At 38.8% G+C, this 26524-nt stretch overlaps 1 protein-coding gene across 1 annotated transcript in view; it reads left to right on the top strand.

Annotated features, from left to right (window-relative positions):
- Positions 1-26524, top strand: part of LOC126480982 (copine-8-like) — a 175370-nt gene that overhangs the window by 97342 nt on the left and 51504 nt on the right. Inside the window, exon 3 of the mRNA XM_050104418.1 lies at positions 17571-17801. Coding sequence (XP_049960375.1) covers positions 17571-17801 — 231 coding nt within the window. The remainder of the gene's footprint in view (positions 1-17570; positions 17802-26524) is intronic.

Genomic DNA, 26524 nt, shown 5'->3' with positions numbered 1-26524 from the left:
GCCAGCTGTATAAATTTATTACTGCAGAGTAATGTAAATTTTCTTTTAGCTATCTATTAGTATTTCAATTAAGAAATGCATCAGCTTATGACATTATTTAAAAATAGATAAATGTGCTTTAAAACTGTTCATATATCTAATACATGACTGTGAGCATGAGTGTTACACCACTTCTTTATATCTCCATATATCTGTGTTTTCTTAAATTTAAGTTGCATATGCGCTAATAAAGGCACATATAAAGCTTATGAAGAGACTTCAGGAATTTGTACAGTTATAAGCAGGAAGAACAATAAAATCACAATCTTTGCTATGGAAAAAAATGAGCATACCAAATTTTCTTGCATGGCTTCCATTAGTTAAGGGTGCTGCAGTTCGTTCTCATCATGCTGATTTGATATTAACACCTTTATGTGTTGAGTTATTCTTTATCGCTATGTAAAAATATAATAAAAACTATTTTTAGCAGGTGTAATGTAGTTACTTGTGCCCTCAAAATTTGGAAAATAAATGAATTTTCATATGTACTATTCATGCCCACAGTTGTGGACGGAAAGTCAGGATAAGGGGAAATTATTTTATGAGAAACAATACTAGTACTCATTTCCATGGGTCTAGAACAAGACCATACAAAATTAATGTGCCATGTAATTAACAGATTGTGAAGAGTAACACATTGCAAAGAATTAATGCTGATTTTTTTATAAGATTAGGTAATGAATCCATATGAATTGGAGGTTGATGGTCGTGATATTCTTATTGTATATTGCATTCCAGATTCCTTCCATACTCTTCCAGTTTGCAATGATAAATAAATGCTCCAGTTATGTAAGACTGACGAATTCTGCTAATGGTACTAAAAGTTTGCCATAAGTTTTAATGATGAAAATTCTCTGTTTCTTAGTTTCAGCCCCAGAGATGGAGCGTTCTTATAGGTACTGTGTTGCCTGTATTTTCATAATCATGATATCGTCTACTTAACACTCCATTAACTCTCTCTCCTGGCCAATAACATTTGTCGCAAAGTCTCTCTGATATACATTTTTAGTTTCAGTTTAAATAAAACCAAGTAGTAAATGAAGGTATCTTGGACAGAATAAAGGCAATTCAGTCTTCTTTCTTTACAAAATACATGGTAAAGTGTACAGAAAACACTGTTTGACAGTAATAGTTATCATCTCATTGATTTGTATCTCTTCACTGCACCAGTTGTTTCGTCCTCACAGCTGTTTTTGCACATTAAAGTGCCATGCTGGAGGCAGAGATAAGCAAACGTATTTCTTGTTATTGGAGATTTATTTTCCTTCTGTTTCTATTTACGTTTCTTCTGTGTGTCTGTAGCACTTTGTTTGGTTTCACTTGTCGATTTTCTTCCTTTCCTTAATAATTCGTAGAATTTGCCAGTCAATAAGGGGAATTCAAATGGGAAAAAGTAAGTAAACCGTTTATTACATCAAAAATAATTTCCATAACTGATAATACATTTATCCCACTGAGAGATGAGGCTGTCAATGCCTTCATGGGAAGAACATTTGCATTTGCCTACGGAACTATGATTGTATCCAGGTGTGCACCCGTTCATCTGAAGCAAATCGAAGGTCATGAATTTTTTTCTTCAGGACACCAAAAACACAGAAACCACCAGGGTACAGATTGGAACTGTATGGAGTTTGTTTAAGGGCTTCCCAGTGAAACTTCCGCAGCATAATCAAAACAACCTTAGTGACATATCTCACAGATATATGGAGAGTTTTGGAGAGAAATTATCCATTTTTAAATAATGTGATAAGTTGGAATGGTTCTGAATTGAGATATTAATGGATAGTTAAAAGAAAATTTAATTTTTTTCTTAAGTAACAGAATTTACACGTTTCGTAGATGCAGTTCATGTCTCACCTGTCACTAAAGTGGCAATACTGAAGAACATATTTCCTGACACTTGAAGGTAAATAGAAAGATTTTTTTTTGGGGGGGGGGGGGGGGGCAGGTGAGACTTGCACTGTTTTATAATTTTATGAGAAAATAAATTTGTTTGCTCCTGTTAGGACACTGTGACTAACAGAATGTTGAGACTGATTCAGTTTCTTTCTGTTTAACTGTAACTAGATTGCAAATAGTGCCTGATAAATATTTCAAACATATGAAGGGTGGCTTCAAAAAGCATTTGCAGAGAGTAACAAGGACATTCTAAATAAGGGATTGGTTTCATACTCCAAATGTGAATAATTTCATCCTGAATGGACATTTACCTTAGACTGTGTTTATTCTTCCTTACAATTTTGACAAAAATCTTTAATAATTGGTGAATATAGGTGTGACTGAAACCCAGGTAAGCAAACTGTTAAGTGATATAACTCTCTGTAGACATATTCTCTTTGTCTTATTGTCTTTTCAGCAATGTCTTTGTTCCCCCAGAAGTATGAATTTTTCTTTGTGACTCAAACTTAAACTTACTTTTTCATCTTGCCACACAGTCTTTGGTTGTAGGACTATATGATTCCACAAATATTAGAGTGGTGTGCAAGTAAAAAGTGGATGAGTGATGCATTCTGTTCAGTCAGATGGGGAAGACTTCACGTTTGTGGCAGTGTGGTCCTCATCTCTGAACACCACTCTCTCCAGCTATTCTCTCCTCTTGCAGCTGACAATACAAGGGTACTTTCCATCTGGGGCGACTCTTTCTGCTCATGACTTCCTCCCAGAAAACTATTGCTGTAATTTGTTTACGTAATATTTCATCCAGTGGCTTTGTGTCACCCATGATCAATATTATTATGCACAGATAGTTTTATCATACTAACACAAAATCATTTCTGTATGCAAGCCAAAGCACTCTCAACAGATGGGTGTAGCTGAATGGAATCTTGTACATCATGTAGTACACCGATACAAGGCGCATCCAGAAATTAAGTTTTGTGATGTTGTTTCTTTTAAAGTAGATATATTTAGGCGGGAAAATTGTGCATGCACAACAGGTCTATGACATGGCACTCAAATGCCGGCCGAACAGGTCGTGCCTGGTAGCAGTACCGCGGCAACAGTGCCCTGAAATGGCACCTCTTATTCATTCTCCCATTGTCTGCCTGGCAGTGATAAGATTCCTTACTGCACAAAATGTGCCCATCAAAATTCATCATGAGCTCTGTCATGTCTATGGGCAGAACATCATGAGCATACAGATGGTGCATTGCAGGTGTAGGATTTTTTCTGAAAGTCATCAAAGTGTCCATGATGAAGAGTGCGGTGGGTGACCTCTCCTCATGAATGATCACTGGTTGAGCTGCCATTTTCCAGGGATATTGCGATTCTTGTTGCACGAAATTGTCGCTAAGCACCTGCTGTTCAAGAAATTGTGTGTCAGGTGGGTGCTAAAAGGTGTGACACTCGAGCACAAAACGAAATGCTTTGGAGCGACACCAACACTTCTGCAGCAGTATCACAATGATGGTGATGAGTTTCTTGACAGGATCATCACGGGTTATGAGACGGGGATTTCTACCTTGACCCCGGACGCCAAGCAGCAGTCAATGCATTGGCATCACAGTGGATTTCTGGTCAGGACGAAATCCAGACTGACTGTGTCAGTGCAGAATGTGGTGTGCACGGTGTTGTGGGACAGGAAGGACATTCTGCTCATTGACCTCCAGCTCAGAGGTGAAACAGTGAATGCTCACTGTTACTGTGAAACAATGTGGAAACTGTGACAGACCGTTCGGAACAAGTGGTGTGGAATGCCTACTGCAGGTGTTGTGCTGTTCCATGACAGTGCTCGTCCCCATACATCTCGGTGCACAGCAACTGTTTTGGAGAAGTCCAGGTGGGAGTGTTTGATCGTCCAGCAAACAGTCCTGATCTTACTTCCAGCAATTTCCATCCTTTCTTGCACCTCAAGAAATTCCTGTCCTCCAGCCAATGTTTTGACAATGACAAAGAGCTGAACACGACAGTCACATGCTGGTTCCCTTCACAGGTGGCAGCCTTCTATGAGACAGGAATACAAAAGTTGATCCCACGATATGACAGTCTCAATTAATTTGGTGAATACATCAAAAAATAGCTCAAACATTTCTGTAGCTGTTTCCAACAAAGTTTATCATGTAACTAAATTGTCTTTGTTTAGAAAGAAAAATAGGGAAACTTACCATTGGGATGCGCCTTTTACTTGTTACTGTACAACACTTAGAATCCCATTCTTATATGTCCATCACTCTAGCAGTGGATTCAAATCAACCCAGTGCTCACAAGTAGACACTTTAAGAATTTCAGCCAAGGTTGTGTGTTGTATAAGAGATACATATATAATAGGCCAGTACCCATTCTTTAATTTTAGAAGCCCTGAGAAATATCCCACTCAAGCATTGCACATCAGTATGAGACAAGGAAAAAAGCGCTAAATATTGTTTCTGCCTTACTGTTTTCAGTAAATTGGGCACAAATGTAAAGCCAAGAAAAATAGTTTTTGTTTTTATTTAAATCTCTTTCTTTATGTAATTTCTGCACATAGTAAAAATCTTTTGTTTGATTTCACTTTTATTTCCTTCTATATTTGAATAAGTAGTCAACCAGCACTATATAATTATACAGGTGTGTGTGTGTGTGTGTGTGTGTGTGTGTGTGTGTGTGTGTGTGTGTGTGTGTGTGTGTGTGTGTTTTCTCTAAAACACAGAAAAGGGGTATGTACAAATGTTAGCAAAGTTTTCAGTCTTTTATGTTCCTTTCAATGACTCAAGGCCAGTTTTACTTGGTTTGTAGTTACCTTTACTTCTTAAATAATTTATGGTTGATTTGTATTATTAAAAGGATAGATTGCTGCTCACTGTAAAGATGTCACTTTGTGTTGCAGACAGGCACAACGAAAAGACTTACAGACATTGAAACCTTTTTCAGAAAGGATTACACACACGCATACGTACAAGTAAGGACACCTCATGCCATATGGCCATTTTCTTTTCATTTTGCTTGTCTGTAACTGTGACATCTTTACAGTGAGTAGCAATGTATCCTTTTCATAATATTGTTAACATTTCAAATTGAACTCTCAATTGTTTGTTATGCTTGAATTGGATTATTTGTTCTAGTTAGATACAGAATTCATTCAGTAGTGTTAGTTTCAAGGAACTTATTGCATATGATGCTCTTAACTTATAGCTGGACTTCTATTCAGGCATTTGATGAACCCTGTTAGATGAAATTTGGACCTGACTTCTAATGCCATCTTTGATAAAGTTACGAAAGGAAAATCGGATATTGTGCATCAGTGTGATAGGTAACTTTTAAAATTTATCGTAATTGCATATAATAGACTCAATATGTTTTAAAGATATGTAGCAAATATAGTATTATTTTAAAATAGTAAACCTGACTTGGTACAGAATGAAACATAGATACTATAATGCATGTAGGGGCTGCATTTTACCTAATATTCACATAGTAGTGACTTCCTGCACCGCACTACATCTCATTTAACTAGATAGAATTCAGAGAAAGTAATAATAATATAGTTATTTGTTACTCTAACTGAGGAGAGAACGAGAATGTTCCTACAACCATGAAATGCAATAGCAGCTGCAGAATCCTAAAAAAAGAGAGGAATAAATCTGAACAAATGTTTTCATTGACCAGGTACTGCAGTTAAGTTTAAAGCAAGGACACCTCATGCCATATGGCCATTTTCTTTTCATTTTGCTTGTCTGTAACTGTCATCTTTACAGTGAGTGGCAATGTATCCTTTTCATAATATTGTTAACATTTCAAATTGAACTCTCAATTGTTTGTTATGCTTGAATTGGATTATTAGGGAGATTAGAGCCCACACAGATGCATACCGAAGGGAGAACCGATAGAGATACTCAGGGTACCTTCCGCCACAGACCGTCAGGTGGCTTGCGGAGTATGGATGTAGATGTAGATGTAGAACAGATGTGTTGAGCTTGAATTGGATTATTGTTCTTCCGAAGTAAGAGTGATTTCAGGTGTGCCGCAGGGGAGTGTCATAGGACCGTTGCTATTCACAATATACATAAATGACTTGGTGGATGACATCGGAAGTTCACTGAGGCTTTTTGCAGGTGATGCTGTGGTGTATCGAGAGGTTGTAACAATGGAAAATTGTACTGAAATGCAGGAGGATCTGCAGCGAATTGACGCATGGTGCAGGGAATGGCAATTGAATCTCAATGTAGACAAGTGTAATGTGCTGCGAATACATAGAAAGATAGATCCCATATCATTTAGCTACAAAATAGCAGGTCAGCAACTGGAAGCAGTTAATTCCATAAATTATCTGGGAGTATGCATTAGGAGTGATTTAAAATGGAATGATCATATAAAGTTGATCGTCGGTAAAGCAGATGCCAGACTGAGATTCATTGGAAGAATCCTAAGGAAATGCAATCCGAAAACAAAGGAAGTAGGTTACAGTACGCTTGTTCGCCCACTGCTTGAATACTGCTCAGCAGTGTGGGATCCGTACCAGATAGGGTTGATAGAAGAGGTAGAGAAGATCCAACGGAGAGCAGCGCGCTTCGTTACAGGATCATTTAGTAATTGCGAAAGAGTTACGGAGATGATAGATAAACTCCAGTGGCAGACTCTGCAGGAGAGACGCTCAATAGCTCGGTACAGGCTTTTGCTAAAGTTTTGAGAACATACCTTCACCGAAGAGTCAAGCAGTATATTGCTCCCTCCGACGTATATCTTGCGAAGAGACCATGAGGATAAAATCAGGGAGATTAGAGCCCACACAGATGCATTCCGACAATCCTTCTTTCCACGAACAATACGAGACTGGAATAGAAGGGAGAACCGGTAGAGGTACTCAAGGTACCCTCCGCCACACACCGTCAGGTGGCTTGCGGAGTATGGATGTAGATGTAGATGTAGAAGAACAGATGTGTTGAGCTTTTGTAAAGAACTAACTCAGTTCAACAGCTACCAGCCAGTGAAGCCGCTGGTCTTAGAACTTAGTCATGTCTGTTAGGTTGCTCTTCGTCATGCTGCTATGTTTATATTACTAGGCACAGTTTTTAAGTACGCCATCTGAAATTTTGCGTTGTTCTTTTGTGAACAATGCTGTACACTTTTTGTTGTAATAAATATGATGTGAACTGTTTTTTAGTGCCCTTGAGCTGCCAAATTTGTTTCACTCTCTTTATTGACGTATATTCATCTACAATACTTGTTTTTATCTATATGTGTACATTCAAAGGATACATTTTAACATAAGGTTACACTTTTTCAAATATTCATTCAGGTGACATTGTCCAAATGCTGTGACTTAACCAATGACATTACAGGAATGATATAAACCTCTCTTAAAACAACTGAGTCTCATGGTTAGCAACCCCACTGAATATGTAAATGGCTGTTCAGGTGAAGCTATTGTCAGTGTGTACCCATGAAACATATGCCACATTCCATTGAGTTGCTGTACGCTTCATGCACTGTGAGTTATTCTTTGGTGGACTGGTACCTTGAATGCAAAACCTAAATGAGCCATACTAAAAAATACTTCTGCTGATGGTTGTTAATTGGTGTTGAGGACTAACATGCAGCTTGTTACAAGAACTGAAGAAGCTAGCTCATTAGATAATTGTAAACTATAAAAAGTTATGATGTGTGTCTCACAAGGGGAAGGCCTCAGACACGGCCAATCAATTCGGCTCAAATTTGGCAGGTCGCTTGTGCACAACCTAAAACAAAGGAATCTAAGATATTTTGGGTCAACACACCTGAAATTTTGAGAAAATCACCCCTAAAGGTTATGACGAGCAATTGACTCAAAATTGGAGGGATCTATAGATAATTGTAAACAGAGCCTTTTTCATCATCATATATGGGGTCCGCAAACACAAACTTTTCCATAAATCGAGGAAAGAAACTTTTACAACTGCCGCTTCCGTACCCATATGTAAACGCTTTTTGCTGTCAGCATGGCTAGCGCAACGGGCAAAGTCACTGGCTCGGAATCGAAAAACCCGGGTTTGAATCTTGAAGAAACATAGAGGATGTTATTCTTTTCGTTTGTGTTTTTCCACATCTCAATTGATAGGGGTAGGAGGGTTAATAAGGTAAGTAAACCAATAAGGAATGATAATAACAAGATAGACAACCTAATTTCCCAAATGCCGTGAGTTAGTAAAGTATTATACTTTTGAGCCTTGTCACATGAAAACAAGTCCGAGTAAGAGTGCTGCGAATTCCAAACGAGGCCAACCGCGTGATGCTTGTTTACAGTGAGGCACGGGACAGAATGCTTGCGGGGAGAGTTATCTTGTCCTGGTTGCTCTTCGTCATATCATAGTTGTGAACGTGGAAGAGTGAAGGTGTCCAGCACGAGCCTTATAGAAACCAATCAGAAACAGTTGTTTTTCGTCATTAGGCTGCCGTGAACCTTGCAGATACATGTAGTGATTTTTCCGTCATTAACGCGCCGAATGAAATAAGTTTTGTGAATGAATACAGTGTTCTTCCGTAAGTAACATATGACAAGTACTGTATGTAGTAATTAGCTCGTCTGTTTATGCCGTAGTAGCTAGTTATTGTTTGTTGTGTCATATCTTTCAGGTGCATAATCTGAATAATGGAGGATGTACACCCTTCGACTACCGCTGTAATATATAGTTGGGAACCTGTCACAGACAATGACAAGCGGGAAATTACCGACACTGTGTTTTGATTTGTAAAAGTGTTGCAAGACAGGTGCATTATCAATGCACTACCGGGAGCAGGCAGTTCTGTTTCTCGGTGTTCCAGATTGTTAGGAGTGGCTATCGTCGAGCGATTTTTGGAGCTGACGAAATGAAATGACTTTTGTTGATACTGAAGGTACTATACATTAAGACAAAGCAGAAGGTGATTCACTGGAAGAATCCTGACTAGTGAATCGCAAAATGGTCATAACACTTTGGAAATCTCCAGGTCACTGGGAATATGTGCTTCATCTGTTCCCGATGAGTATTACGAACTGGTTGACCCACGGCGCTATACCCCTTGAAGTGAAAGTAAAGGCAGTAGCGCTAGCTGGGAATCACCCAAATTGGAACTTACAAACACAGCAAAAGAATGGAGCAACAACAGCCCTGAAAAGGAAGGACGACTTGAAATTGTGGGAAAGTGATATCGTTAAAGGAGGGACAAGATACGACAAATACCAGGTGATAAACAAGTGGACATAAGACCGATTTGTTGAATCTCGTTGTCATAACGAGAATGTAACAACGAGAATACTCCAGGAGAGGGCTGCAGGTGCAGCGCTTCAATCTACGGCCAACAAGGATTTTACGTTTGCTGCATCATTATCTTGGGCAATAAATTTCAAATCAGAGCATAAAATTCGTCAACGGCATGTCACTAAATACGTCTCTCATAAGAAGGTTCAAAATACAGAAGATATACAGAAACTGGCGGCTCTTTTCAGCATGTAAAACGGCGTCACTTATGACCGGTTTTAATCGTGATTACGTGATCAACACCGATAAAACAGGATACGAGTATCAGGTGAACATTCAACGCACGTTATCGCATAAGTGAGAAAAACGAACCCTTGTTGCAGCTGGTAGTAAAAACAAACTAACACATTCATACACTATGCAATATGCCGTCACAGCCTCTGTAAAAGTGTTACCTAATGTTTTCCTGTGTTTACAAGAAACGAATGTTACATCTGGTCCTCGGATTATAGCAGTGGTCAATCGTTTAACTGACTCGTTGAAAAGTGTTTACATTACCTGCTCCAAATGCGGGAAACTGACGAATGCAATTTACAGAACATTTCTTGAGAATGTTTTAAAACCATATGTTTCTGATAAGTTTTGTCTAATATTGGATTCCTGTAGTGGACAGATTAATACTACAATATATGACACAATGTTTATAGGTGGCGAGGGTCAACTGACGTGCACAGTGAAAGTAATACCGCCAAACTGCACACCTGTGTGCCAGCCGTGTGATGTTTATTTCTATCGCCAGGTTAAAAACTTTATTTCCAGGCTTCAGAATTGCAGTGTGCTTCTGGAAACCCAGCGGAAATTACCCAACCGCATGGATGCAATAACTATTCACAGCATAACTAATTACCGACTTTCAGCACCGATTTTTCAGGCAATGATATCGAATTCATGGTACACATCAAAATTAATTCCCGAAAAGACATATTTTTAAATGTAAACCAAGTTTGTTTTCCGCCGACTCTTCGGAAGGAATAGTGTAGCTGTCGAAAGATTGCATCCATCTAGTTGTTCGAAGAAAAGTGAGGACACGTAACAGTGAGTGGAAGAGCCATTGTAAGGTGACCTGGAGTAACATTTTAGTTGTTTACTATCCCAAGAGGTTTGAGAAATTTATTTGCCTACCTTATTATTTAATTCCTTATTGATTTACTTATCTTATTAACTCTCCTATCCCTATCAATTGAGATATGGAAAAAACAAACAAAAAGAATAACATCCATTAGGATTCTTCGATATTCGAACTCGGGTTTTCAGATTCGCAGCCAGTTACCGTGGCCGTTGCGCTATCAGTGCTGCTGGTGAAAAGTCTTTACCATATGGCTACAGAGGCGGCTGTTGTAAAATTTTCTTTACTCAATTTCTGGAAAAGTTTGCGTTTCCGGACCCCATACCTGATGATGAAAAATGCTCTATTTACAATTATCTATCGACCCTGCCAATTTTGAGTCGATTGCACGTCATAACCTTTGAGGGTGATTTTCTCAAAAACGCGGGGGTGTTGACCCAAAATATCTTAGATTCCTTCATTTTAGGTTGTACACAAGCGACCTGCCAAATCTGAGCCGAATCGGTTGGCCGTATCTGAGGCCTTCCCTTTGTTGACAGAAGAAATTGTTTTTAATCATAAGAAGTAGTCTATTTGATGAAGTGAAGTGTTCTCATTTCATTTCAGATACGTCTAGAGAATTTAGATGCTAATGTATCAGTACAGAGACTGCAAAATGGGTCACTTTCAGTTACAACTGCTATCTCTTGGGCAACTACCTGCTTTAAACTAATCAGGCTAGAGGGATGTCTTGTTAAACTGGAATAATGCAATTAAACTGGACCAACACCTTTGGTGTTGGTATGATGATCAGTGCATAGAACTTGTGCGCATTCCTGAATCAGAAGTGAAGGAAGGTTATAAAAAAAAGTAGTTCATTGCATATTAGAAAGAAACATCTATCTTCACTTTTGACTTCGTCACTTAAACATTGCCATGTGATATCAAAGTTGAGTTTGTCTTACAGTATCATCATATATTCCAAATTAGGGTGCCACAATGGTAAAAACTGTGAACATGTCACTGTTGAATGTAGAGGTGAAGAAACTTGTTAAATGTCTCTCTGTGGTAAATGAAAGTGGGATACTGTGCAAAATCCATAGCTCAGCTAACAGGATGGTTTGGAGTAACAACTGCTTTGAACTCCCTTTTTAGAAAAAAATAGAGTTAAGGTTTGCCAAATAAATATGTTGTAATGGTGTGTGAAAATCATTTAATTTTAAGCATGCCACAGCTTTTACAAAGCCAGTTGCTGGGCCCTGAGAAGACATTACTAAAGATAATGCAGCACCACAGCAATTGCCAGTTGCATATGTAATGTGCTTTGTATGACTTTGTACACAACGTTAAAGAGATGTGCGCTACAGAGTGGTGCAATAGCTGTCATCATAGGAAAGCTGGACAGGATCAGAAATGATTAATGAACAAGATAATACAATAAACAGAAGAATCACTTAACTTGTACTTCTCTAATCTTATGAAGACTCATTACAAATAATGCAGCAAGAAACAGAGTCCAGCTATCACAATATTTACAAGGATGAGGCTCACTGCACTAACAAAGAATGATGGTGTTGTAGTGAAGAGGCTCCAAGTGCAAATGGGGCTGGGCGGAGCAGCTGCTACCATCTGTCCTTTATTACGGCGGCAAAGGGTGCTCGTAGCCTGGAGCCACTAGAGGTGTGGCTCAGAGAGCGTGTTCCTTTCCTAAGTGTAAGTAAAACGACCTTGATGGCTACGTGGCTGAGGGTGTGGTGGTCACATATATTGACAAAACGTACCAGTGTTCACCATTTCCAGTTGTTGCAGTGATCTAAAAATACGTAAAGGTTCTTAGGTGTTTCCTTAGACAACTCTCCCAACAATTTTATGGTTGAATGTTGGGTTCTTCACTCTGTTATAAAAGTCTTTTTAACAGTATACTATAAAACAAAAGTAAGAAATTGTAAATATCTGAAAATTCAAAATGAAATTTTAGAAAATCGAATTGCTTCAAACTGCAGAAGGTGACTGGACTAAGAACTGAGGCAAACAATCTTGAAGTTCGGGCAACCACAGTCATGAGTCTTCATCTTGGGTATTAATAACTGCTTCAGCTGTATTTTGATCCTTTTTATTACTGTACCACTACTGTTTTTGTCGCAGTTAAAGCCACATCTTCAGGTGACTTACAATCAAAACATAGACCGGAAAAGCTCGGAATCTTTCATCCCAACATTCGATGTCTGTCAGATATAAAACACCGCTAAATGACAGTATGTCATGAATTAAAAACTGCCAAAATCCAATTTAGTGGATGAGTTCAAAGCAAATTGTATCATAGTGGCACTTCTCCATCCATACGGAACTGCGTACAGGGGCGCGGCCATGTGCTCTTACATACTGAGTGCGTCTCCTATAAGCGGTTCCATATAGTTTGGAGAAGCGATCACTATGATAAGATTTGTTTTGGACCCATCCACTATTTTGTATTTTGGCAGTTTTTAATCCATGACATACTGTCTTTTAGTGGTGTTTTGTATTTGACAGACGAAGAATGTTGGGATTAAAGATTCCAAGCTCTTCCACTCTAATGTTTTAATCATATGTCACTTGAAGATATGGCTTTAATGCCATGAAACTGGTAGTGATGCAATAATAAAAAGGACCAAAATACAGCTGAAGCGATTAGTAATACCCAAGATAAAAACTGAGAAGCCGTAAATTTAATCTTGGTGGCAATTAAGGGAACCAGTCAGGGTAGATTAGAATAACCAGCTCACATACTCACACTGTGCATTTTTTAGTAATTATAAAGTAACAATCATGACAGATCATTTTGTGGGGACCAAATATACACAGACTGCTCACTAACATGTGCAGAAGACAGTACAGTCAGTCAGACTGTACCCTATCAAACAACTATTTTACAGGAGGTGTAAAGACAAACTGACAGTTATCTGATGAAATTGATCAGAGGTGAGAGCTCTGCTAGCATATAATAATGTGAAATGGCAATTCTGATAATAGAGTATGAGATTCAGAAGAAATCAGATCTGGGCAGAGACTGATGTGAGTCTATCTTCCAGAGGTATAAGGCAGATCATTCTTCTTGCCAATCTCTTTGACTCATGGCAAGTTAGTGTACCATGGGAAAGGTTTACAGAGATCTTACTGTCATGATTTCTTGGGACATTTGTATTCTACAAAGGAGTATTGGGAGTTAGTGGAGTTAGAAACCTCAGATAGTGGCTTCAGGCCACAGGCACACCCAGCTACTTCTGTCCGTGCACCTTGCGGCAATTAATTTTTCTGGACATTGCTAACAACATAGATCATACTGCAACTATTACTTTTTGTTCAGGGATGTTTAATTGGAAACAGGGAGAGTAGTACTGAAACTACTAACAAACAGTATCACAAATGACCTCTTTTGGTTAGGTTGCATGCTTCTGTAAACTTATTGACAGAAAATGAACTCATTGTACAGTGGCAGTGAACACTGAAAATATATGTTAGCAAAAGACAAGTATGATTTTCAATACTACAAATTTTGTTCTATAGAACCGTTGTTCAATCTTTACTGTTGGATGCATTATTGTTTTCTGGGTGCCCCTTTTGGTTTCATCTTACATCCTGTGCAAACATCTATAAAGGCAATTGAATAGATAAGTTACTAATTGAAGGAGTAATCTTCCTGGTTGCCCTACAGTCCATATCAGGAAAGGAAATGGTCAGGAAAGATCAGGAAATTATTCTCCTTTTATGGAAATGGAACAAAGTGTTGTTCTGTTAGGTGCTGGGGCTTAAAGAAATTCAGTCAGCATAGTGACAAAAGAGTGATCCTTGGGACACTGTAGCAAACTGCCTCACCTTGTACATGCAATTAATTTTCTGCTGAACAGAAGGGTTCTTGGGTCAGTGTGAAATTGAGTGGCTATAGGTACAGAATAAAATGTCAAGACCCATTAAACTAATTCCAAAGGCTCAAGGAATGCTTTTGAGTCAGTAGTTGCTTAATTCTCCCTTTCAAGCTGTCGACAACCTGTGTTTCTTTCAGTGTATCAAGACCCATAGCCTTCATTTCTTAGTTTTCCACAGTTTCTTCAGTTTTAATCTTCAATTTATAACTACTAAATTATGGCCTGAGTATATACCTATCCCCCAAGTCCATGTTCTACTCCTGTTTTTCCTTCTCTTCCTTTTCCTACTGTTGAATTACAGTGCTCCCGTTAGAACTATATTTTTGTCTGCCTTAATTACCTGAATAATTTATTTTATATCATAGTACATTTTTCAATTCCTTTATCATCTGCAGATTTAGTAGGCATATAAACTTTTACTACTGTGATGTGTGTTAGCTTTCTGTCTATCTTGGCTATGATAATGCATTCTTATTGCCTTCTTTCTTGTTTAATCTTCTCGTTCATTGTTCCTGTTTGATGTCTTGTTGATGACCTTGTACTCCCTTGTCCTGGAATCCAGTTTTTCCTGGCATTGCACTTACTTAACTCTCAAAATATCTAAATCCAACATAATCATTTCTGTTTCTTAAAATTCTCTAACCTAGAAATCTCATTAAGGGCTCCATGCTTAAATCTGGAAAAGTCAGTTTCATTTTTCCAGTTGACATCATCATCCTGAGTAGTGCCCACCTGTAGATCTGAATGGGGGACTATTTCACCTGCAGGATAATTTTAACCCAAGAAGATCCCATCATCATTAAGTTGCACAGAAGAGGTAGATATTTTTGGGAAAGTAATGACTGGAGTTTCCCCTTGCTCTCACCCATTTGCAATACCAACATAAAAAGGCCATTTTGGCTAATGTTAGAAGTCCAGATCAATCAGTCATCCAAACTGTTGTCCCTGGAACTACTGAAAAGGCTGTCACCTGTCATTATGAATCATATTTTTGAGGCCTCTCCGCAGATACTCCTGTGATATGGTTGCTTATACAGTATCGCTGTGTGTAGCGTTGAGACACATGAGCCGCCCCCCCCCCCCCCCCCCCACCCCGCCCCCACCCCCATGGCAAGGCCCACCGTTCATTCAGGACTAATAATAGGAACAACCAAATGAAAAAGGTCACTTCAGTCTTTTGTTGGAAAACAACTGACTCATTTGGTTGTAGTTGTGCATATCAGTTGAATTATTCATTCACTCTTTTGAGTGAAATTAGTCTATGAGAGCAACTGTTTTTGAGTTTCTAAATGTGTTGTTTAAAATTTATCTGTGAGGAGTACTAAAGAGAGGAAAAGTAAATGCAACCCAGTGGGAATTGCATTGGCAGATAATAAAACTATGCTCTCTCCTGTTCGATGATGACTGGGTGATAATTGATGAATGACTAGCTGTATTCAGCGGGAGCCTTAGAAAGAAGTGGGGCTTAAAAATAAATACATGGAAAACTGTCAAACTGTAGGTCCTTCTACATCTGGCTAGGTTAGTCAGTTGGAGAATGGGAATGATGGCATATCACCTCCAGTGGACTATGCCTAGAAAAACACAGTGATTTTTAAACAAATCTCGATGTTTGTTACTGTTTTCCTTCTTTAAATTCAATCAGACGGAGTAATAAGGTCACAAACAAAACTAAAAGCACATTACAAGCCCCTTATAATGAGATTGTCAGGTGACGTGTTACTCCCACGGTATATAGAGATTGAGCTGTGTAATGACAAACTGCACATGGAAAGTGAGGAAAGATAAACAATCCAATATTATACATACTTTATTTGACTTGAAAGAACATTTTTGACAAACTTCACTCAAATGTTGACCAAACAATAATATGAAATTCATTATGGTATATAAAGTACACTATCAAATACAGTATGATTATATACAACACTGCTTGCAAGCTACATTATGTAATTATTTTGCTGCTTGAAAGAAGTAATTCAGCTTTCTTTGGCAGGTCATTTCACTCAGTTTCTTTAGCTTATATTATTTTATGCTCACCCAGAGCAACAGCTTAGTTTGGTTTGGTTCACTGTGGTGGTACATCCACGTAATCACTTTATTTATATTATCCAATATTTTGCACATACTGGGGACATCATCTATACATTCTTCTTCAACTTCACCATCCTCTTCTTCGACTACTTCACTTCTTTCGTTTTGAAAAGCATCAATAATATCCTTGTTACCTGTGATCTCCGCACTTGGTTCTTTTTGTCTACAACTACCCAATGATTCATGTCTCGAAGATCAATACTGCACTGTAGAACATCACATGCAGACTGATGTAACTGATATTGAAGTCGGTCACTACAGTGTTCATCTGTTGCATTTTCTTCAATGGAACACTTGTTCCAGCAATTCCTAGTAGTGATTGGACCGATGCTTTGCCATGCCAGGCCTACTGAATATGCAACTCTCTTAAAATTTACAGATTTTAATAACATCTCCAGTTTCTCATCTGAATTTACTACTGAAGTGAGCAGTTCACTGTGATAATGAGCCTTAAATGCTCGTATGATGCCCTGATCCAGCGGCTGAATTAATGTTCCATCTTATGATTGCAGCACGTTAGCAAGTGGATGAGTCAGGAGGTTGCAACAGTAAATTATACTGCAGAAAGGCTATATTTTTTCAAGTTTATAAAATGTACTGCAAAAATCATTCATCAATGATATTTTAATTTGGAGGACATATTTTATACTGTGTTACATCTAAATCCACTATGTAACAGACCACGGTACATCAAGTTTCTATTGTGGTATACACAAAACAATGATAGAAAGTGTATGTGTGTTTATGTCAGAAGCTTAGGACTTACAGAAATGGGGGGGAAATCGAAGTCAACTTCCGTCCAGGCTGTTTGATTACTTGAGAGTAAGTGCTGGTTTCTCAAGATTAGACCATGCCAGAAATTAGAAATTAAAAATAAAATTATGAGAGTGTGAAGGATCATTATGGAAAGTATTGAGAGGAGATGTTACCATGTGTTGCCATTTAGAATGAACAGATCATAATAGACAACCAAAGAAGATACAGAGATGGCCTCTACAGAGAAAAGTGAAACGATGTTGACTGCTTAGGATATATCAAAAACTTTTTGTACTTCAGGAGTCACCAAGAGTGGGATGGGGAAGACCTCAGATGTTGAGAGGTGTGAAATGGCATTAGCTGTAAGCTAATACATACAACATAATGAAACACAGCAGAAAAATGTCACATTTTCCAATTTTTTTATTATGTTGAAAACTGAACCTTTGCAAATGGTACTTACCTTATAATTTACTTTTCAGCAAAATAGCAGCCTGAGGAACTAACAAATTAATCTGATGATTTTCTTTTGTTGCCGTCCAGGTTCAGCTTCCTCTGCAATCAAATGCAAGTCAACCTGTGGGGGATCATCAAAGCTTTGTGGTTGTTACTTCTGAGGAGCTCTCATCCTGTAAAGATGAAGTTATTCTAGAGTTCAGTGGACACAACCTGGAGAAGAAAACATTTCTGTTTTTCTTTGGACATTTAAATCCATACCTTGTGTTCTATAAATCAACTGAATCTGGAGATTTCTCTGCAGTTTTCAAAACAGAGGTTTGTACCTATTCAGTGAACTTCATGAAATATATAGGTATAATACACTCCTGGAAATGGAAAAAAGAACACATTGACACCGGTGTGTCGGACCCACCATACTTGCTCCGGACACTGCGAGAGGGCTGTACAAGCAATGATCACACGCACGGCACAGCGGACACACCAGGAACCGCGGTGTTGGCCGTCGAATGGCGCTAGCTGCGCAGCATTTGTGCACCGCCGCCGTCAGTGTCAGCCAGTTTGCCGTGGCATACGGAGCTCCATCGCAGTCTTTAACACTGGTAGCATGCCGCGACAGCGTGGACGTGAACCGTATGTGCAGTTGACGGACTTTGAGCGAGGGCGTATAGTGGGCATGCGGGAGGCCGGGTGGACGTACCGCCGAATTGCTCAACACATGGGGCGTGAGGTCTCCACAGTACATCGATGTTGTCGCCAGTGGTCGGCGGAAGGTGCACGTGCCCGTCGACCTGGGACCGGACCGCAGCGACGCACGGATGCACGCCAAGACTGTAGGATCCTACGCAGTGCCGTAGGGGACCGCACCGCCACTTCCCAGCAAATTAGGGACACTGTTGCTCCTGGGGTATCGGCGAGGACCATTCACAACCGTCTCCATGAAGCTGGGCTACGGTCCCACACACCGTTAGGCCGTCTTCCGCTCACGCCCCAACATCGTGCAGCCCGCCTCCAGTGGTGTCACGACAAGCGTGAATGGAGGGACGAATGGAGACGTGTCATCTTCAGCGATGAGAGTCGCTTCTGCCTTGGTGCCAATGATGGTCGTATGCGTGTTTTGCGCCGTGCAGGTGAGCGCCACAATCAGGACTGCATACGACCGAGGCACACAGGGCCAACACCCGGCATCATGGTGTGGGGAGCGATCTCCTACACTGGCCGTACACCACTGGTGATCGTCGAGGGGACACTGAATAGTGCACGGTACATCCAAACCGTCATCGAACCCATCGTTCTACCATTCCTAGGCCGGCAAAGGAACTTGCTGTTCCAACAGGACAATGCACGACCGCATGTATCCCGTGCCACCCAACGTGCTCTAGAAGGTGTAAGTCAACTACCCTGGCCAGCAAGATCTCCGGATCTGTCCCCCATTGAGCATGTTTGGGACTGGATGAAGCGTCGTCTCACGCGGTCTGCACGTCCAGCACGAACACTGGTCCAACTGAGGTGCCAGGTGGAAATGGCATGGCAAGCCGTTCCACAGGACTACATCCAGCATCTCTACGATCGTCTCCATGGGAGAATAGCAGCCTGCATTGCTGCGAAAGGTGGATATACACTGTACTAGTGCCGACATTGTGCATGCTCTGTTGCCTGTGTCTATGTGCCTGTGGTTCTGTCAGTGTGATCATGTGATGTATCTGACCCCAGGAATGTGTCAATAAAGTTTCCCCTTCCTGGGACAATGAATTCACGGTGTTCTTATTTCAATTTCCAGGAGTGTATAATGTGTTAATAGGCTTACACCAAAGAGAAGTATTTCCTTGCATCTTTTCAATGCATTATTTTACTGCCTTTTCAGGTTTTGAAACAAAATTGCTTTTCACGTATCTTTAATACACAACCAATCAAAATTTAGTTTCTAGTTACTGTCTCCAGGATTTATTGTGGTATCATAATATTCACTGCTGGCCATTGAATGTGTGAAACCGTTAAGGCGGCACACAACAAATGTCAAATTGGCATAAATGTACAAACTTGGGTATTCAAATTATTAACATTTCAGTGCAGTGACACACTGTAGGTTGGAGTAGCACTGCCTACTTACTGTACATAAGAAAATTTTATGCAACAGGATTCTCATTCTGAAAATACATTTGAATGTTGGTTGTTTCTGAGAAAATAATGTTATGTCCCTTGCAAGGAGGGGAAATGTCTACAAGAATGTGTCGAAATTTGAAAACGAAGAGTATAGTGGCCCATCAAGTCTGCAATTTATTGTTTAGCAGTATTGCTGCTCGCATTCACCAAGATCTCGTGACTGTCATGTGAATATGGAACAATGGTTGGAGGAGGGTCATGTCCAATTCCAGGCAGGATTTAAATGGCACCAGGTGATTAGCACCCGATACAGCAGATGTGTTTTTGATCAAGCATGCAGGACTGTATAGGTACTTAAAGTCCTTTGCCCACATGGATACTTGTCTTGCTGGAGACAGTGTGACGATGTCTGAATCACTGTGAACTGTTAGCTTGGTAACCAGTGTTATGGCTTCCTGTGATGGAGCAACAGAGAGATGTCCCCAGTGACAATACTGGAAAATGGGTGGTACCGTGCCATCTTTTCAGATGGTCCTGGTTCTGTGAACGGCATCATGATTGATATATGTATCCATGTGTGGAGGCTCCAAGAAAATGAACATTGCCAGATTGCATTCAACATTGTTATATGGACCCAGTACCTTACATAATGGTGGTACAAGGGCCCAGTGGATATACAAATGATCACTTCTGGTTTGCATAACCAGTAATTAAGGAAGCAGGCATTACATTTCTAACTTGTTAAGACCAGTTGCAGTGCCCTATCTTCAGGGTCTTAATGACAGTGTCTTTCAACAAGATAATGCAGCACCAAATGTTGACAGTTCTGTTCTGACTTAGCCTCAGTGCAGGGGTTTTTCAACAGTTGCCCTGGCCTGCAAGTTTACAGATCTCTCACCTGTTGAAAACATCTGATCGTGAGTTGCTGAGAGACTGGTGTTGCATCACTCACCAGCCACTATGATTGATGAATCCTGCCATATACACTGACCAGCATGAAAAATGCAACACTTCAATTTCTTAAAAAAAAATTATTTTTAATTCCATTCACTTTTATGGCACTAGCCATATGATAAAATATTTTGATACAGTTTAGTTAGATGTTTAATAATGAACAAAAGATAATTATAAACAAATTAAGCCAGAGGTGCAGAAGTAACACGAATGAAATCACGCTTGAGCAAATTGAGGTAGCTCGTGAAGGTACTGCACCTTTATTTTGATTTTCTGTACTTCGCTTCAGGGTTTGTACTGCACCTTCAAAAGCATGTATTACCCCCTCTTGCACCTATCACAACATCTGAGCTTTCAGGCATGCTCCTGATTAACACTGCTATGTCCTCTGGAGGAATCATATTCCATACTTCTAGTAGGTATTCCCATAAGCCCTTAGGGCCTCTCATTGGTGCTGATGAGTACTTCTCCCTAGCTGGTCCCATACATGCTTAATAGGATACAAATCAAGACTCCAAGTAGGCCAAGCCAAGGGTTGACTTTCTGCATCATCAAGAACTCTTGAATAATTCTCACAACATGTCAGTGTCCCTTCTCATGCATATTGGAAATACATCACCAATAAATGGAGCGAAAGGCACAAAATGCTCCAAAAGGATTTCCTCTGCGTGTGCTGTGAGACTACATGAAGATAAAATGCTTCCTTGCAGTCATACTGATTCCTGCCCACACCATCTGAGAAACACTCTGAACAATTGTCATGGGTTGAGAATGTACAAGAAGTCTTGGATGAGAATGTACAAGGACAATACCTATCCCCAGGCCTTCTCCAGACCCTTTCTCTATTGTTAGGTGATCTCAGGGCAAATACGTGACTCATCAGTTAACAACATTTTATCCCTTTGTCGTACTGTCTAGTTACAATACTATGATGCAAAATGTAGTCGAGCTGTGCAATGCCATCTGATGAGGTCTGGGCCTGTAGCAGGTCTTCTGGATTGAAGATTGGCTTCTTCCCATCTTCTTTGGGTGGCTCTCTCAATAACATTGCTGCTCTTGAAATAGGTGGAGTTGATTTCGTGCTCCTGTGGTGGTGTGGTATGATGATTGCGAAGCATTTTAAGTTGTAAGGAGTGATAATCTCTAGCTGATTTTTCTCTTCTCATACCTGATCCTGATTTCTTTGCATAGCCTTCAGTTTCCCTGTACCTTCTTCTGTTTCTGGAAATTATGAAATGTGTATTTCTCAACACTTCTGCAACATAGTGCATGCTGTGGAGGAGGAGGAGGAGGAGGAGATCTGTGTTTAATGTCCCATCGACGCTTGTTGTGACTGTCTGCCACCAAAACATAAGTTTCTGAAGTATATTCTGAGCTTAATGGCATGTTTACACTGGGAAGCTGATCACAATAATCACAAAAGATCTTACAAACACCTGTTCAAAAGATACATTGAGAGGTGCTACAAGATCTGGAAAACATTATTGCGTCACATCCAGTGATGTGTGTTTCAGACAGTTGAGGCTAGTGCAATAAGCAATTGATGTTACAGTGTTTGCTTGCAAAGCAATGCCAGTGACATACCAATAACTTGCCCTGCCTAAAAGTATAGGATAAAGTGCTGTAATTTGATTAAATAAATAATTACCTATAATTGATTGTGTGTTATGTTCCTCATGCGAATCACTGTAGTTGAAGCAGCGTGCACTGACATACCTGTATTTTTCATCCGAGCTCAGTTAACTCAATGATAAATCAGATTAGAGTCCTTGTTGCTGCCACTGGTGGCAACTCTGTGGACTACATTTTGCAGCATGTACACACCCAAATCGCCAACAAAGTTAATTATGTATTCTTCCTTCTATGCAGTATATGCGTAGTCAGTAAAATTTTGTTATTTGCAGTCCTTCGTAATGTTATAGTTTTAATGACTGAAAGTGTAATTTCTTATTCGAAATGACCAAATACCTAATATCAATAAATTATTTGATCTAATTACCTGAGTTACAGCACAGATACCGCAATTACACATTACTACAGGTAAAGGGCTCAGTAATACTGTATAAATAACATAAAATAAATCCACAAAGTGAGCTCTCTATTAATTCCTGGTTGGTTTCATTTTTAAAACATGTTAGTTTTATTTGCAAAGAGTCTGAATGGTGAAGTTTAGTAATGTTACCCCAACTTTATTAGCATTTTTTAAAACCTATTTTCTTTACTTCATTATTGTGCTTACTTTGCTATCCGTGGTGCATGTCTTATAGTAGATAGTTGAAGCCACAATGTTTTCGTTTTTCAGGACAAATTTTTGTTTGTTCTTGTAGGGCTTAGTTTCTCAGTACAGTGTCTTTTTTTTTTGTAAAGATGAAAAGTGATCTGTTTTTCACTGTTTTATACTGTAATTCAGGTTAGTCTTGGATAACATAGTGGATGCTGATGATGAAGTGGGACTGTCGTGCTAGCAACTCAGTTTAATTGTGCAACACTTTTGCAGATTGAATTTTTCCCTTGTAACTTTTTTGTATATGGTTTACCTACCTTTACTTGATTTCATGTTTCTTTCATAATTGTTGACTTGCTGGTATTTGTCCTAAGTAGTTTAATCAAAATACTGCATTATAGTGCAGATGATAATGATGATGATTTTTACTCCAGGTGATACATAAGTAAATTGTGTCTGTGTAAAGAAGTAAGTTTCTATGACTTGCTCAGAATCGAGACCATTCATACAAATTAAATCCGTAATAGAGCACATCTCAAGTTAGATAATTAGAAGATGCAACTAAATTTAGTATTTCTGTCCCATTTAAAAGGACAGTTATGCACTTTTCCCACACAGATGGTATTCTGTTAGTCAAGTAAGGTTTTAGTAGACTAAAGACTGATCTTTTATGTTATAGCACCATAGTTAGTTGGGTAGTATGGAGTCAGCAACTTTTCTATGCTTGTTCTATTTTTGTATTGGTTTAAATATGATTGTTAACATAGTTTCTATTGCTACATATATGCTGGTGTAAAAATTATGTAATTGATTTTAAGCAAATTAAAGATTACTACACTTCGGTGGAAAAGGGGAGTTAAAGAGTAATTTATTTGGTCTCTAATTACAGATGATATTTTTTTCATACTTTGAAAATGTAACATTTGTGCTTATCACTTAAAATAAGTGTAGGAAGACACCTATATATGTGAAAAATTCAATAATTGAGGCAGTTAATACAGCATTGTTGTTTTCTTTCTTTTTTAAAAATGCTGCCGTCTGAATATACTCAAAGATATCCCCTGCTGCATGATATGTTCTGACGTTTCTTGTTGCTTTAATATTGCCGATTTCATCATTAAATATTCATCATTGCTGATATTTACTACATTCTAACACCCGCATTGTATCACAAATCTGTGTGACACAGTTTATTTAAAATAAATTAAATCTTATTGATTCAAAAATTGTACCAAATGCACATTCAGTGAGATGCGACTATGTTAAGTTGTGTGTTAAGCTTTGACAGACTTATCCCCACTTAAACTGAGATGAGGACTGGGGCAAATATGATAAATTAGTTTTGTGTCTACAGGAAGTAGCTTCAGGATTTGGATTGTTAATTTTTCAGATGACATAGTAAACAGCAAAATCAATAATTTATATTTTCATTGAATGGAATAGATGTAGTTCAGTTTTATTCCATTAATTTTTGCTACTTCAGGAAAAATAGTTAAAATTTCTCGTAATACTTATGTAAAGTGCTTTTCCCATTCCAACGTCTGTGGTCATGAGCAGATGCATTGCCATAGCTTAAGAGTACTTATTTATAAGGTAATCTTGGACTCTTCTGCTTCAGTTCCGTATGCAAACAGAAATAGTAATTCTGTGTATTTAGAGCCCGTTTCTGATGTCGCCTTTTCCAGGTAATTATCCTGATGATGCATTGTTGGTCTGGAAACAACTGTTCCCATCAACTTTTGTTCAGCAAATTGGTTGTAGCTTTTTTGTGCCCTTTCTTCTTTCCCAACACACAGTTTGGTCAACAGTTTGGCAGCTATTGAGTGCGTGCTAGTGAATCATCATATTGTCAATAACCACAAATTCTTTAGATGACTTAAAACATTTTTAAACATTTAACTTTGAAAATCTGTTCTTCATATGTTTTAGATCTATAGGCCTAGTCAATAAAGATGCAGTTCCCGTACTCATAACTTCTTGTTATTTCAACCTTTTTTTTAAAAAAAAAGAAAGATACACAATGAGAAAAAAATATTTTGATTAGATTAAAATTATACTTCAGAGAAGGAAATTAAACATCATCAGATACAGGCACACGCACACACACACACACACACACACACACACACACACACAATCACAATCAGTTTTTCCCGATCATTGTTGTCCACTTCCTCTTACCTCTGCCTCTATCAACACCTTTTCATTCCGTTTCTTAATTGCACTGTTCATTTCATTTTTCTTCTTCTAATATATTTATCTCCCCCATCGTATCCCCCTCTCCTCCCCAAGGAATAAATTAATATTTCTGAAATCTAAGCTATGTTGATCTACTTTCATGTGTGTGTATTAACAGCATTAAATTCTTGCCTCCTAAAGGTAAAAACTTAAAATTTCCACAGCTAAGGTAATGATGTTGAAGAGATTCCCAATGTTCCATTTTTGGTTCAGTATTCTGTTATTTTATGTAAATGACCTACCCTTAAATTCAGATTTTTATTTGGCAGTGGTACATTTATGATTGTCGAAAATGAAACAACAGGTCAAAATTCACTGAAAGTGATGGATGTCCCAGACAGTTTAAAAGCAGTGGCTTGGAAATATTAAAATGACAAAAACTCAACAATCATAATTTGAAATTAAACAGAAAATCAAATTATTTCCAAATTACTAATAAAAACTGTACTCTGTAAGGCGAGACCAGTTGACAGTGCAGTTGCCAGTATTCAGTATGGAAGTGCAGTGGGCCAGCTATGGGTGGGGTGGGGAGTGGGATGACAGACCTGCCCCTTCTGCCCTTTGACCCCAAGGCAGCCAGGGCTACAGATCCTAACAATGCCGCATGATTCATTGCTGCATTTTTGTTGGTAGCATTTTACTGAGTAATGTGAATAATGTGTTCCTTGATTGCATTTTTTTTTCATGTGCTAGCAGTGTTAGCCTCCTTACACATACACAAGTAAATAGATTTTTGACTTTGACAAGGTACAGCAAAATGTACGAATAATAAGTGTAAAATATCAAATGAAGACGTTACCTTTATTTTTTGCCTGGGAGAACAGAAAACCCAAGGTCATCATCACCCGGTTGGTAACCTCTCATCACGACCACACAGGCTTTGGTATCTTCACTAGTGCTGTCCTCATTGTCTGTTAAAGAAATTATAATATTTTTTTATGCATTCTTCTGTGTTCAATGTTGTAATCTCTTTCCACAGATGGCTCACAACGTTCTTCCAATTTTCTACCATTATTTGTGTGACAGCCTCAGTTACCAGCCTTCTCTGTGTGTCGCATTGTAAAGATTTTGTTTCGCTCCACAATATCTACTTTTGTTTGAATCCAGATAAGTTTGATGGCATTGTAATGGCAGTTGTATGGTGGAAGATGTTCAACTTTGTGACCACAGTTCTCTGCTAATGTGTCAGTTACGTACTGTTTCTTTTATGGCTTGTATTTTTTCACTTATTTCCCAAGTTCCACTTTTTGCATATTTTATTCAAAGTTTATTCTATTATCTTTCAACTAGTTGACTATTTTGTCTCTCCTTGGAGCAGCTGTTGGTGCCTTATTAAACTAAACAGAATGGTACAGTGCATTGTCCATTGCTACCAGAACTGATATTTGGTAGCAAATGAGTCACAAACTAGTCTTTTAATCTATCTGCATTCATTTTGTCATGGCAATTAAGTTTTTTTGACTGAAACATCATCACAGCACCAGGTGCAAAACCGTTCATGGAGCCAGCATGAAAAATAATT

The sequence above is a fragment of the Schistocerca serialis genome, chromosome 5 (assembly GCF_023864345.2).
Source record: "Schistocerca serialis cubense isolate TAMUIC-IGC-003099 chromosome 5, iqSchSeri2.2, whole genome shotgun sequence".
NCBI classification, from domain to species: Eukaryota; Metazoa; Arthropoda; class Insecta; order Orthoptera; family Acrididae; genus Schistocerca; species Schistocerca serialis.
This window is presented reverse-complemented; position numbering and strand designations above follow the sequence as displayed.